Source organism: Gopherus flavomarginatus, chromosome 2, assembly GCF_025201925.1.
Source record: "Gopherus flavomarginatus isolate rGopFla2 chromosome 2, rGopFla2.mat.asm, whole genome shotgun sequence".
Lineage (NCBI taxonomy): Eukaryota > Metazoa > Chordata > Testudines > Testudinidae > Gopherus > Gopherus flavomarginatus.
Window position 1 is genome coordinate 175252683 of NC_066618.1, and position 14940 is coordinate 175267622.

The following is a 14940-nucleotide window of genomic DNA, read 5'->3' on the forward strand; positions in this document are numbered from 1 at the left end:
TCAGAGCAGAGGACAGGGTTCTAGTCCCATCTCTACCTTACACTTCCTTTGTGACCTTGGGAAAATAATTTTGGGTCTGTTTACAATCCACAATCCACTGTGTTACCTAGTTACAGCATAATTAAAATGTGGCTGGACCTAATATGTTGCAATGGGTCACATAAACCAGTCTAAAATCATATCATATCTGAGGGCAGTGCATCTTACAAATTTTAACTGTGTTCTAATTAGGTGAGGCACAACTGTCTTCAATACATTTTTTGTAGTGTATATAGAGCCTTAATAGCAGTGCTTCAGTTTCTTCATCTGTAAAAACAAGAATCTCTCTCTCCTTGCCATAGGTGTTATGAGGCTGAATGCGTTATTTTGAAGGTGATATAGGATGAGAACCCTAGCTTCAACCAAAAATAATTGTAGGAGTTCAGTTTAATTTAGGGTTTAATTTAGGCTCTAAGAAAAATCACGTGTGAATTAATTTCCTTCTAATAAAAGTTCTTCTAGTTAGAACAAAAGAAAGACACTACCCTTTAGGGTGACCATGTTTCCTATGCTGAATATGGGACACCTGGTAAAATTTCTCGTATTCAAGCAAGTTCAACGTCAATCAGAACTATGCAGTACAAACATTCAAATTAACATCAAATTAACAGAGCCCCTGTTAAAAAGAAATACTGCGTACTTAGATTCTTTTTATTTAGCTTCTTATCTTTAAGACTTTAAGGTTCACATGGGGAGAGGTGACAAACACACCCCTCCACCCATACACCTCTCTCACATGGGGGGTGGGTGTGGGTGAGAGAGAGCGCGCGCGCCAACCCTCTCTGCCCAGCGCTCTCCACCCTCTATGCCTAGCTAACCCCCAGGGACAGACCTACCTCTCCCAGTACCTGGTGCCGTGTCTTCTCAAGGCAACATGTGGAGCGGACACGCAGGATCACATGCCCCCCTCAGCAGATTTCTGCCAGGATTCACCCCAGAATGTGGCCAGCAGCAGTCTTTTTGCACTGCGTAGGAAGGAAGGGACAGGAGCGGCTTCCAGCTGCAGGGGAGGAGCGGGGGAAGAGATGACCTGGCCCGTGTCCTTGCAGAGCTCATCTCTTCTATCTCCCTCCCCTGTGGCTGGAAGCAGCTTGTCCCTTCCTGCCCAGTGTCGAAAGGCAGCAAACACTTCCAGGCTGCTGTGGGCCACCGACATAACCCAACTGCCTCCTGTCCACCAGCTACAGTGCGGGCAGCAAGGAGGTAAGCCCTAAGGATGCATTGTGCACCAGGGCCCAGGGAAGCTGACTGCAAGCGCTTTAGTGAACCCAGTCAGAGAGCTGGCTCAGCAGAGGAGAGTGCCTACGGGACGGAGCAGCCACATGCTCCCTGGGGGCAGGACCCAGGGCAGGTGAAGAGGGTGCTAAGGATGCTGTGGAGCCTACAGGATCGGGGCACAAACAGGCTGGAAATCACTTCCCACCACCATTCCAGAATTAGTTGAGGAGCTGAGAGGCTTCCCTGTGCCAGCGCTGTGCGGGGCTTTGCACATGCAGGGCTTGGCTCCTCCTGGCCAGCGCCCCGGGCTGGAGGGTCTTGGGCTTTCAAGAGGCGGTGGGGGAAGGAAGGAGCCTGCTGGCCAGGCTGTCAGTGAGCTGAGCACTCCGACCAGGTGGTTTCTCCACAGCGCTGGGAGGATATGCCCCGCTGGGGGTGAATATGGAGGAGCAACGGGGTTGGGGGTGAAGGGGAAAAGCAGGGAGAGGACGGCGAGAGGGGGAGCACGTAAAGGGCCAATGGGTGGTCAGCAGAGGCGACACATAACTGGCCATAGCCTGCCTGCACTTACCAGCCACCAGAGCGCATAGCCAGTGCCAGACAGAAACAGGATGGGGGGAGGGACCATGTTGGCAGAGAGCTGGCATGCAGCAGGGGCTGCACTGATAGACCAGCAGAGGGAGCAGCCAGCCTTGCACACTGCGGCCTTGTCCCACCACCAACCTTGCACCCCTCCCCACCCATTATCGGCCACTGGATCCTCCCACTCACCTCTGGTGGGCGGGTGGCTGGTGAGCAGGGATCTGGCCAGCAGCAGGACCCACCAATATTGATTCGGGGCAGGAGGTGGGGGGGGAACAACACCAAAAAATATGAGATAATTGGCCCGTTTTTAAGAAAAAGTTGGAACACCTGCTGGAAGGCTTAAATACAGGACTCTTTAAAAAGGGATGTCTGGTCACCCTACAACCCTCTAAAGAGTGGCAGAACTGCTATCAAATAGAAGTTAAATGAAACCCTATCCTTCACCATCTTGAGAACACGTATAGTTTTCCTGCTTCTCCCAGAAAACACTGTTTTCAAAAGCAAACAAATGTTAAATGAGATTTTACTTTTGCTAAAGGAAGCGAACATGTGCACCTGTGCAGAGAAGCTTATATAAGTTCCTGGTAGATGTAATTTAACAGCTACAAAACAAAACTTATAGCAGAAATATAAATAATAATTTAAGTATGGTTCTACCCTGAAAAGGGATTTTATAGAAAGAACAGCACTAGCTTACTCAATATATCTCTTCCTAGTGTATATGCAGAAGTATAGTTCTGAGTATACTGACAAAAAAAAGATTTTTTTTTTTTTTTTTTAAGGTTTTTTAATTCCTTTTAGCACTGCAGAACCAAGCTAGGCAGGCAAGCTGAAGACTATTCCGTTTTGTGCATCAACAGAATTAGTTACCAAGTCCCAATCACTTGGGAAAACTCTGTGAAGGCAGAGGAGTTGCAGAGATGTAACAGACCTAATTTGGCCTGTAGAATTTGGTAGCATTGTGAGATGGAAAGAACCCAGCCGACTTTCAGCTCAAGCTGAGCTTGCTAGTCCAGTTAGAAAAATCATTTTAAAATGGACGGTATTTTATATAGAAATCTCTGCAAGACAATATACATGGAATCCCATGGCAGTTTTAAAAGTTCTTTCATTGTACCGCTGCACGTTAAGTGCTGAGACAGTAACCCACAAGATGTTAGGTGTTGTCCAAATAGTGACATACAGTCCCTACTCAGAGAGCTCAGGTGACACCATCAACTTAAAAAAAGTCACTCACAAATATTTTTACCTATTATTGTCCCAACTCACCGCTAAGATTGGGAGAGCTTAAAGATGGAGAAAAGCCTTTATTTTTTCCTGTTTATTTACTTTGCAGATTTTTCAGTGCTCATGTATAAGCAATTGCCATCTGTATAGATTCTTCTTATAGCAACAGGAAAGAGAAATACAAAAGGAAAGTGCAAATATAAAAGCCTTTGCCAATTCTCACAGAGCTCAGGGAAGAAGTTTACACCTAAAGTTAGCTACTTTTAACGTGGTTTTAAGTGGATGATTTCAAAGTTGATGGTGTCCCTTTAAGCAGTAGTCAGAGGAAATTTGTCAGAGCCAGGAATACAAGTTACAGACTCCTGTGCCATGCTCAGACCAGTTCTCTGAAACAGAGCTAAGAGAAAAGGTCTTTGTTCTAGCATGTACTTTCTTTTCATAGATTAAAAGCATATGAAAATTCACACATAAGTAACATTAACCAACCACAAGTTAAAAGCTCAATTTCCAGAAATCTCAAAATAAAAGGAGATTTGAACGCTAGAAACAAGGAGTTGGAAATTCCGCTACTTATTATTATTTTTTATATACTTACTTTCTTAAAGTGAGTGGCTGATTGCACTTTCCGAACAGGCTGCATCAGTGCATCGCGAACAATGATGCTGATGTCAGCACCAGAATAGCCATCAGTTCTCTTTCCAAGCTCTCGATAGTCTGATTCTGTCAGGCTGTTTGGGGTGTTCCCAAGGTGAAGCTTAAACATAGCAGTCCTACCGTGGTCCTCAGGCAAAGGAATATAAATACGCTTCTCAAACCTTAATTAAAAAGAAGCCACAGACACTGATTCTTGCAGGTACTTGATGGAAAGCAGTTTATGAAAATCAATAAATGGTCTAACAGAACTAGAAAGAATAAGGAAGCAATCTGAGCATTACAGCTTTAAGAATGTGTGTGCGCGTGAAGTGAGAGTGTGGAACATTAGCACTGTTTATTTTATAAGTCTGCTAAAAAAAAGTACTGTAATAGTCATAGTAGCAAACACTAATTAAAATTACGTTCAAAATATTATAACTCCATTTCTTCCTTTTCATGACTGAGAAATCTTCCCTTGGGTTTGAAATTATCCCATGCTTGCGGCATGTCTACATGAGATTTAGTGCATGACAAGTAGGGGTGTCAATCTACAGTGCACTAGCTTGCCAAACACTAACTGGTCACATTGACCCTGCTACCATGCAGTAGAAGTTCCACAGTGTGCTTTATGTTTGAAACAGCAGTACATTAAAGCATATTATGTAACTTTTAGGCTCCAGCTACATGGCAAAGATATGATTCCCCTGCTCATGTATGCATATTTGCACTAGCTCTCATCAAGCTGGCCTGACTATAAACAGCAGCGTAGCCATGGTAGCATGGGAGGCACAGCTTAGTCATGCACAGGGTGACCAGATCACCCAAGTCAAATATCGTGATGTGGGGGGAGGGGGAGGAGTGGGGGGCAGAGAGGAAAAAAATGACGGCGGAGCAAAAAAAATCCCCCACCCCCGATTCCTCCCCCCTCCGCAAGCGCTGGAGGGAGGCCCAGGAGATTCAGGGGAGTGCGGGGCCGGGGTGAGTGAGAGCCTGGCCTGGCCCTGAGCAGGCAGGACTCGGGCGCAGTATCTGGAGGGAGAGTAGAGGGCGGCCCGCGGGGCCAGAAGGCGGCTGTTCTCCCCACCTGGGCAGTTCGACTCGGAAGCAGCCGCTGCTGCAGCTCCCACTGCTGTGGGGGGAGAATGCGGCCGCTGGCCAAGCTCGGCGGCTGCGGTTCTGGCGCCCATGAACCCCTCGAGCCCGGGCCTGCTGCGGGGACCCAGCGCGCACGCTGCGCCCAGCCCCTGGCCAGTCGTGTCTGGCCTGGCTGCCCAGCTGGTGCAATTCCGCGGGTGGCCCCGGAGTTGGGGGCAGAAGGGCCCAGCCCGCCCATCCTGCTCGGGTCCTGCAGGGGAACGAATGGGGCTGGGCTGCCGATGCCTCTGCTGTGGGATTGCACCAGCTGGACAGCCAGCCCAGACGCGACTGGCCAGGAAATGGGCACAGCGTATGCGCTGCTGGGTCCATGCAGCAGGCCCGGGCTCGGGGGTTCGGGCCCGGGTGCCAAAGCTGCAGCCGCCGAGCGTCACATGCTTGGCCACTTCCTCCCCCCGCGGCAGTGGGAGCTGCATCAGCGGCTGCTCCCGAGTCCCGCTGCCGAGGTCGGGAGAACAGCCGCCGCCTGGCCCCACAGGCCTCCCCCTACTCTCTCTCCAGGTACCATGCCCGAGTCCTGCCTGCTCGGGGCCAGGCCAGACTTACACTCACCCCAGCCCCATGCTCCCCTTCATCTCCTGGGCATGGCGTGCTTGGCAAGAGGCGGGGATTTGGGGAGGGAGACAATGGGGCAGTGAGGGGGCAGGGATGGGGGCGGGGATTTGGGGAGAGATCCAATGGGGGAAGGAGGGGGCGGAGTCGGGGCGGGGGAGGGCACGAGCCCTTCCTGGTTCCAGAGCCTTTGCTTGTTTGTCCAGTGTCCCGACCTAACATTGGTCGGGACGCGGGACAAACAAGCAAATATTGGGACGTCTGGTCACCCTAGCCATGCAGTGTATGTAATCCACCTGAAACTGTAGGGTAAGTCCTCAGCACAGCTAAGCTGTGCCTCTGCTGCTGCTACCCATGCTACCATGGCTATGCTGCTCTTTATACTCACACCAGCTTGGTGAGAGCATGTGTACACAAACAGGGGAATCACACCCCTCGCCTGTAGAGTAGATGTGCCCATAATGCATGGTAGTAGGGTCTACAATGCCAGTTAGTAAGCTGCAGATTTACACCCTGGTTTGTTGCACACAATCTCCATGTAGACAAACCCTTAGTCACAGCAGACAGACTTTGTTTCTAGAAGGAGCTTGAGGGACAAAAATCCCTTCAATATTTTTGAGGTATGCAGTGTCAAAACAGTTTTTTTGCTCAATTAACCAAAGTATGGCTGAACAGCTTGACTCCCCTCTATTAATAATGTCTCTTTATTTACAATAGCTTTGTAAACTTAAGTTAATCAACTGAAATGTAATGTCAGGGCATGTTCAGTGAGACTCTGCTAAAAATTTTAGTATCTTGATCAAGTCTTCTTCCCGATATATTATTAGGAGGGCTTTTAGAATTGCAGTTCTCCCTGATAAGCACAGTGACTATTGTTCTTAGACTGCTGGGATTATTTCCCCAAAATGCATGCATACAAAGCACAACATATTCTCATTTTTCAATGCTGGAAAAGTTGCCACAAAGTATTAGCTAGGGCAGTGGTTTTCAAACTTTCTTTCTGGTGACCCAGCTGAAGAAAATATTTCATGCCCATGACTCAGTGGAGCTGGGAATGGGGGGTTTGGGGTGTGGGAGGGGCTCGGTTGGGACAGAGAGTTGGAGTGCAGGGGTGAGGGGTGGGCCTGGGGATGAGGGTTTTGGGGTGAAGGAGGGGGCTCCAGGCCGAGGGTGCAGGCTCTAGTGTGGGGCTGGGGATGAGGGGTTTGGAGTGCAGGAGGGGGCTCCAGGCTGGGACACGCGGTTACCTTGGGCAGCTCCCGGTTAGCAGCACAACGGGGATGCTAAGGCAGGCTTCCTCCCTGTCCTGGCATTGTGGACTGCACTGACCCCTGAAGTGGCTAGCAGAAAGTCCAGCTCCCAGGCGGAGGCATGCAAGCGCCTCCACGTGGCTCTCGCCCACAGGCATGGCCTTCCCTTGCCCCTCCCCTCCCCAGCTCCCATTAGCCGGTTCCTGGCCAATGGGAGTGCAGAGCCAGTGCTTGGGGTGCGAGCAATGTGAGCAATGTGCAGAGCCCCGTGGCCTGTTCCCGCCCCCACCCTTACATCTAGGAGCTGGACCTGCTGCTGGCTGCTTCCGGGGTGCAGCGCAGTGTCAGAACACGTAGGGACTAGCCTACCTTAACCAGGCAGCACTGCCAACGGGACTTTTAATGGTCCGGTCGGCGGTGCTGACCAGAGCCACTGCAACCCAGTGCCTTACATTCTGCGACCCAGTACTGGGTTACGACTCACAGTTTGAAAACCACTGAGCTAGGGGGTAGGTAGTGCAACAGTCCATGCACCAGCTCTTTACCATACTGACACAGACCAGAAAATTAGCTTCTCTATTGAATCCACTTCAGCATAATTACCATTCTTTGCTCAAGAAAAGCTGTGGACTAGACTAAGTAGGTGTTTTCAACTGAGGTAAACTTAAAACTCTGTGTACGTGAGAAGAGGGAGATAAAGGGGCAGAGACCTACATTGCACCAGCACATATTGCATGCAAACAAACACTGGCCTGACTGGTATTATTTAAAGTGACCACAGGACCTCCCGCCCACACATTCAGGATGTACTGTAAAAGAATTGGAGAGTTTTCCAGTGTACAGATATTCAGGTCTCCCATATGAGGTAGTTAAAGCAGGACAGTATTTCCAAATATTCACAGATTAAGCCACCACCTAATCACTAGTGAATTGAAAAAAACCTAACACTTTGTGTTGTACACTGTGAAGTTGCATATTTTACAGGACAATACATGTTTTTGTTATAAGTTACCTTCTCCTGATAGCAGAATCCAGAACCCAGGGTATGTTTGTAGCTCCCAAAACCAAGATTCCTTCATTGTCTACACCAACCCCTACACCAGAACAGGTAATATTTAATAATGCAAACACTTTTTTAAAATGCATTTTAAAACATCTTGAAAGGTTCATCTTGAAAAACTACAAATTCTCTTCAGTAATCTTATCCAAACTGAGTATCAAACAAGCCAAAACTGATATTAATTGCTTTAATTAACTGTTCCTTAAAGCCATTAATCTTACCTTGCATCTGAACTAGGAATTCTGTTTTAATTCGTCTAGCAGCCTCACTTTCATTCTCACTTCTTGATCCACACAGAGAGTCTATCTCATCAATGAAGATAATGGAAGGTTTGTTTTCTCTGGCAAGCTGGAATAAGTTTTTCACTAATCTAGAAAAAAAATTAAGTTATCTTCGATGAGAAGACAGCAAGTCAATATTATTGTACTGCATCATATCAGGCTTACCACAGGATAAGGAATCAAGGTTCATAATCATGATTTTAAGTAAGCAGTTGAGGATCCTCAAGAGGCAAAGTTCTTTAGCTCTGTAAATGGTGCTTCACTCTAATCCAAGTCATCTGGCAATACTGGAGGGAAACCAGGACTATAAAGTATAGTGCTTCAGTGACGTTCTAGCTAGTGAAAGATCTGTTCACGTTTGCTTTTGGTCCTTTACAAGCTGGGCAGAACACATGAAGAAACAGACTTATTGTTCTGTTAAGTATTAAATGTAATCTAACCAGCTCATGAGACTTTGAAAGAGTAATACTGAATAATGACTTCTGTAAATACTGTATCTGGTAGCACATTAGTTCTCTTTAGGTGAAGGAAGTAGCCAGAAGGGTTGATATGCCCAGGGCCGCCCAGAGGATTCAGGGAGCCTGGGGCAAAGCAATTTGAGGGGCCCCTTCCATAAAAAAAATTGCAATACTATATTCTCGTGGGGGCCCCTGCAGGGCTCAGGCAAATTGCCCCACTTCCTCCCTGCCAGAGGCAGCCCTGGGAAAAATAAACCTTCTGCATCTCGGCACAAATCCAGCTTTGAGAAAACTTCTTTACAAGGTATCGCTGGTTCTCAGCATCAGCTAGTGCTAAAAGGCACTAAAGCTCATTAAAAGGGCTGGACAAATATTTTCCGTCAAAACTTTTTTTGGATCGAAAACTAGGGGTTTTAAAAAAGCAAAAAAAAATCACGGACAATGTCTGCTTTCCTTCAAAATTTGTTGTTTTTTTTTTTTAATTAAAAAGCTGAAATTAGTCTATCAAAACCTGAATATGGTTTGGGGTTTCAGAAGTGTGCGGCCAAATGTTTGCTGCTTGCTGTGTTTGATTGTCTAAAGAAACACTAAAAAATTCTGCTCAGCTTGTGACCAAACGCCTGAGCCCATCCAATCAGAGATTTTTCCAGGTTTCTCATACTCTGCTGGCTTTCTTGACTCATATCTGTCTCCATAACTTTGGGTTCATTTAGGTTAGAACATAAGAACAGCCATACTGGTCAAACCAAAGGTCCACCCAGCCCAGTATCCTGTCTACCAACAATGGCCAATGCCAAGTGCCCCAGAGGGAGTGAACCTACAGGTAATGATCAAGTGATCTCTCCCCTGCTATCCATCTGCATGCTCTGACAAACAGAGGCTAGGGACACCATTCGTTACCCATCCTGGCTAATAGCCATTAATGGACTTAGCCTCCATGCATTTATCTGTTTCCTAGAGACTGGCTCCATGGGGTCCCTCACAAACTGGAGACGGTTACTGTGGGTTTGTCCTTAGTACAGCCTATGTACATACTCCACGAACTGAGCATTTGAGCTTGTTCCAGAATCTGGGATGAGCCTATGTTGTGAAAACTGATATGCTCAAAATATCACATGCATGTGAATGGACACAGGGTGCTAAAATTAAATTAACCCAGGGGTTCTCAAACTGGGGGTTGGGACCCCTCAGGGGGTCACAAGGTTATTACTGGGGGTTGTGAGCTGTCAACCTCCACCTCAAACCCCGCTTTGCCTCCAGCATTTATAATAGTGTTAAATATACAAAAAAGTGTTTTCAGTGTATGGAGGAGGAGTCGCACTCAGAGGTTTGCTATGTGAATGGGGTCACCAGGACAAAAAAGTTTGAGAACCACTGAATTAAATCCTCTGAAGCCTCAGGGAATGCCCGGGGAGGTGTCTCCCTTGGTAAGGTCAGGAAGGAGGTAGGTGGTGTAGGATATTGCTCTTCTCATGTGATCCCTCCCCCAGTGGCTAATTTTAAATGAAGCTACTCTCCCCTGACATGAATCTCCCTATGGCACTGAAATTAAATATAGACTATAATTTGGCATTTGAGAAGTAAAATGGATGGTAGCCCTAATGGAAAAGCTAACAGCTTGGCTCTTCTGCAAGCCTCAAACTGCTGAATGAGCTTTAGAGTAGGGAAGGCTGTGCCTCCCAAACAGCCTGGCCCTGCCCCCTATCTGACCCCCCTACTTCCTGCCCTCCAACTGCCCACCCCCCTCAGAATCCCCAACCTATCCTGTTCCTTGCCCCCTCACCATCCCCAAGAGATCCACCACCACCACCCCGGGACCTCACCCCTGCTCCCTGTCCCCTGACTGCCCAGACCCCTATCCACCCCCCCACTGAGTCTTGACAAACCCCCGGAACACCCACAATCCAACCCCCCCATTCCCTGTCCCCCCCCCCACCTCTGCCCCCTCCCTGTGCCCTGACTGTCCCCAGGACTTCCTGCCCCTTAGCCAACCCCCCCCCGGCCCCGGCCCCTTACCCCTGGCACCCTGCTCACCCGGAGCCTTAGTGCGTTGTATCTAGCAGTGTCCCTGAACAGCGGTGCGGCATGGCTCCGGAGGGGCTCCTGAGCTCCGCCCTGCTCAGAACCACATGGTAAGGGGGCGGGGCTGGGAGTTCAGGAGTCCCGCCGGAGCCACAGTGCACTGCTGTTCAGGGACGCTGCTGGATCCGTTGAGGCTCTGGGTGAGGGGCAGAGGCAGGGTCGGGCTAGGGCGCGAGCCTCGCCCGTTCTCTTGGGGGCCCCTGCGGAGCCCAGGGCCTGGGGCAAATTGCCCCACTTGCCCCCCCCCGGGCGGCCCTGGATATGCCCGAGATCTTACACGTGTTCATATTTATTTGTTCAGGAAAAAAAAAAGATTGATTAATATAAAAGTTGATGCCAACAATTTAAAACAGAGAAGTCTCAGGTAAAGCTCTGAAAAGTGACTAAAAATGGTGTCAGATACCAGGTCTGTCTCTCAAATTTGTTGTTTTTGAGTGGAAAAAAATGTTGTTTTCTAATTGCAAGATAAAAGTCAACCTGGGGCTTTTATATCTTTCCTGCTTTTCCATCACCGCCAGTAACCCTGACTCAACTGATATGAATTATAGGAATATTTAAAAAGTGTCTAAAATTTGTGCATTTTTAACAGTAAATGAAAGTCACTTTTCCTCTCAGATTTAACTTCCTTGGCATTTCTGGTGTGATAAACTTGCAAGTTCTTCCATCATCTATGAATTCTTCCTGGAAAACAAGATGGGGAATACCTACATTTCTTGGTCCTTTTTAAAAAAAAAAAATATTTAAAGAGCTTTTCCCCTGTAAGCCCTTCAGGCTTTGTTTGTACACCTTAAAGAAGCAGAAACAGTTGGCCAATATTTACCATTTTTCTCCTTTGAAGGTCACTTTTAATAAATTGCCCAAGTTTTGTTACAAGTCAGGAAGGAGAAAAATGATCCTTATAATAAAGGATCCACACCAAGGACCACATATAGTGAAGACTCTCTTTTCATGCACAGCTGTAGAAGAGAGTGTCAAGGTTGATGTGGGGATAAAATCAAGTTTCCTGTCCTTTTTTGGTGTATTTTAAAGAGACAGATATAATACAGACTGCCAGAAATTTTCCAAGAAAAATGCTGGTTTGTGAACCTGAGATGTTTCAGGAAAAGTTTGGGTTTTTACAAAACTTTCATCAAATGACTGGCAGGAACCTGACTGGCAGACTGCTGGGGGACCCTGGGTTCAAGTCTGCAGCCCCATCATGTGTACTGCCCCTCAGCCTAGGGAGCCCTGGATCTAATTAGGGCTCAGCCCTGTAGCATGGAAGCTCTGAGAGCCATGGCTCAAGCCAGTGCTCTCAGGGCTACCAGGTTCCCGGCCGCTGAGCCAAGAGCCTGGCAGACTCTCGGGGCATCTGGCTCCCCAGGCTGTGAAGTCAGGCAGCCCACATGGCTGGCTGCCCAGGAGCTGCTGATCCCTTAATCCCCAGCAGCTCCAAGGTGAACTGGACAAGAATGTGTGTTCACTCAGGAACTGCCAGTGATCTCAGGGAAAATATTTCATTACAAAAACATTACATTTTGACATTTCCAAAGCAAAAAAATTTTTTTTTAAATTTCCCATTAATGGGAAATTTCAAAACACTGAATTTTTTCTAAAACCTGAAATTCTGAGTTTTGGGCCAGCTCTAGTATACAAAGTACCTCAAATTTTACCTACTTTTGAAAGCATCATGAAGTTGTGCAAATATTTGAAAAAAGAAAATAGTAGTGATTACATTCCTGAACCTCAGAAGACAGTGGACTGCAGTGTTTCAGAACCAAATAAAACCATTTGGTAAATTAAAAAAAAAAAAAAAAAAAAAAAAAAAAAAAAAAAAAATCAACTGAGCGACTTACTTTTCACTCTCTCCTAACCATTTTGAGACAAGGTCAGAGGAGGATATTGAGAAGAATGTAGAGTTGTTGGCTTCTGTTGCCACAGCTTTTGCCAAGTAAGATTTTCCTGTTCCTGGTGGCCCAAACAGAAGAATTCCTCTCCAAGGTGTTCTCTTTCCTAAGAGAGTTATATTTAAAAAAAAGAAAAGGACTTGCCTGAAGAATTTTGATACAAGGATCAGTTTGGTATAGGAGTTAGCAGAAAAATGAATCCTCATCCAACCTTGTGAAATTGTTTATATATTTATTCACTTTTGCAGTTGAAAGAAGTTGGTATCTGCTGTATTTACATCATTTAGATTCATATATAATTTGTCGCTTTATTAATAAACTATACCAATCATTAGTTTTCCAAAGTTAGCAAATGTGTAAGAGAAATACAGCTTGTAACATTGCTGTATTTAGAGTTATCATTGTTCTTGAACCAAACTCTCCTTTCTCCCAATACAATTCCCCAACTGCTCCCACCATCTCAGCATACACATCCCACCAGACTATGGAATAGAAGCTCTTAGAGGACACCTAGACATAGGTCACCACGATGTAAAATACTTCTCCCACCTCACCAGCCATGCCTCTCCCCCAAACTGCAACCATTAGGACCAAGAAAGTATATTAAATTTATTTCACCTGTAAACAGATGAGGAAATTTAATGGGCAATATCACTGCCTCTTTAAGTGCTTCTTTGGCTCCTTCAAGACCAGCAACATCACTCCACTTTATATTTGGTCGCTCCATAACAATGGCACCTATAAAATAAGAGACCAGATAAACTAGGAAGGTATATTCCTTTCCAAAGGGCCTCCGTTGTCATAAAGAATTAAAATCTTGGACCCTGTTCACATATGAACTGCTGCTCGTTAATTCCAGCACAGCTTCCATGAACAGACTGCAGCATGTACAGATTTCAACAACGTTTAACCACCATACTTAAGCAGGGTTCAAGTTCTGCTGTGGCTAACTAGAGTTAGACCATGATTTGGCCAGCAAGTACGAGTTCTCTAGCAGAACACCGCTCTTTAACATCATTTGGTGGTGTGTAAATGGGCATTGTCTGCTATAGTCCTCTAAATCAGCTCCAGTAGTTTCTGCAGAACTTAAGCTTCTATTTAAAATAAAATGGCTAGCCCTTATGTAAAGCAGTGTGGCCCAGGGGACAGATCACTTGACTGGGACGACTCGGACATGGGCTTTATTCCTGGCTGTGCCTACTAAGTGACTGTGGGCAAGTCACTTCACCTCTCTGGGCCTCAGCGTTCTCATCTGTAAGATGTAAAGCCTTCTTTGTAAAGCACTTTGAGGTCTATGTATGTAAGAGCATATTGGGGCCTTGCCTCTCTCGAAGGATGAAGTGGACTGATCAGGTAACAGTGAGTCCCAAAGGCCTCTAAGTGGGGCTTTCCACTTAGGTGACCTAAAGGCAGAACTTCACTGCTACCAGCCGGTCTGTATATTGATGACAATGCCCAGATTTGCTAAGTCATATTGCTATTACATCTTGGATCCTGGTAAACACCCACTAACACAGATAAGAGAGCAAAGCTAACAGGCAATACCTGTGGCAACACTGGTCGGTGAACATGAAGATTAGCAATTTGAAGGATACCCAAGAGTCAAGATAAGAGTTTAGAGAAGTGGCCTAGCCAATGGTGTGAACTAACTGGGTTCTTTTGTTGGTTTGGTGAAAACCATTAAATCTGAAATAGGTCTCAAGTTCACAGATTTTTTGGAGCAACAAAACAATTGAAAAGAATCCTCAAAACACAAGACTCCTCCAACAAAATCACCTCTTATTTTGTGGGAGTCAATATAGAAGTGTCTGTTTGTGATATCCAGTTTCTTGAAATAATTACATTCACGTGGGCTGGAACTGAAACGCCATCTGCAATGGGCAATGGTATAAAATACTAATAAACCCCAGGCGGCAATCTCAAGCATCCTGCAGTCATTTTCTCTCAATTTTAAAATATAAATAAAACCTCTGTTCCATAATGAGATTATAAATGGGATTGGATCTGTATGTAAAAGAGTATTAAAAGAGCATGATACTTAGTTGTATTTTGGGTAAAGTAGTTCTTGAAACTATATATAAAATCTTTTAGATGAGAGGATCTGATGTTTGTTAAGCTCAAAAACAAACAGAAAAAACACAAAAGGGAAATTCTTGTTAGATTCATAAATATCTTTATGTAGGGCAGCTACAAATAATTGTGCACCATTGAAGAGTAATCTAACAACACTGGATTTGGAAGTTATATTAGTTTTCCTATTTTTTCTCATTAATAACTGACATCTCTGGCAAAGAGGCTCAACTTATCCAGAGCAGGGTCACAAGACAGGCAAAATATTTTGCCTAAGGAGAACTCCTGGGGAATATATTTCAAAAGGTTCCTGAGATCCTTCTAAAAAGAGTTTTTACCAAGATGACTGAGTAAATGGAAGTATGAAGGACCTGGTAGCTGTTGTAAAGAGTCTCAAACAGACACTTCAGTTTTCCAACCTGCAGGTTCAATAGGAAAAATAAA

The 14940-nt window shown here is 46.0% G+C and overlaps 1 protein-coding gene across 1 annotated transcript in view; it reads right to left on the reverse strand.

Annotated features, from left to right (window-relative positions):
* VPS4B (vacuolar protein sorting 4 homolog B) overlaps nt 1-14940 on the reverse strand; it is a 50906-nt gene that overhangs the window by 17619 nt on the left and 18347 nt on the right. Inside the window, exons 5-9 of the mRNA XM_050940110.1 lie at nt 13045-13164; nt 12376-12532; nt 7941-8089; nt 7672-7753; nt 3665-3884 (exon numbers count right to left, since the gene is read on the reverse strand). Coding sequence (XP_050796067.1) covers nt 3665-3884; nt 7672-7753; nt 7941-8089; nt 12376-12532; nt 13045-13164 — 728 coding nt within the window. The remainder of the gene's footprint in view (nt 1-3664; nt 3885-7671; nt 7754-7940; nt 8090-12375; nt 12533-13044; nt 13165-14940) is intronic.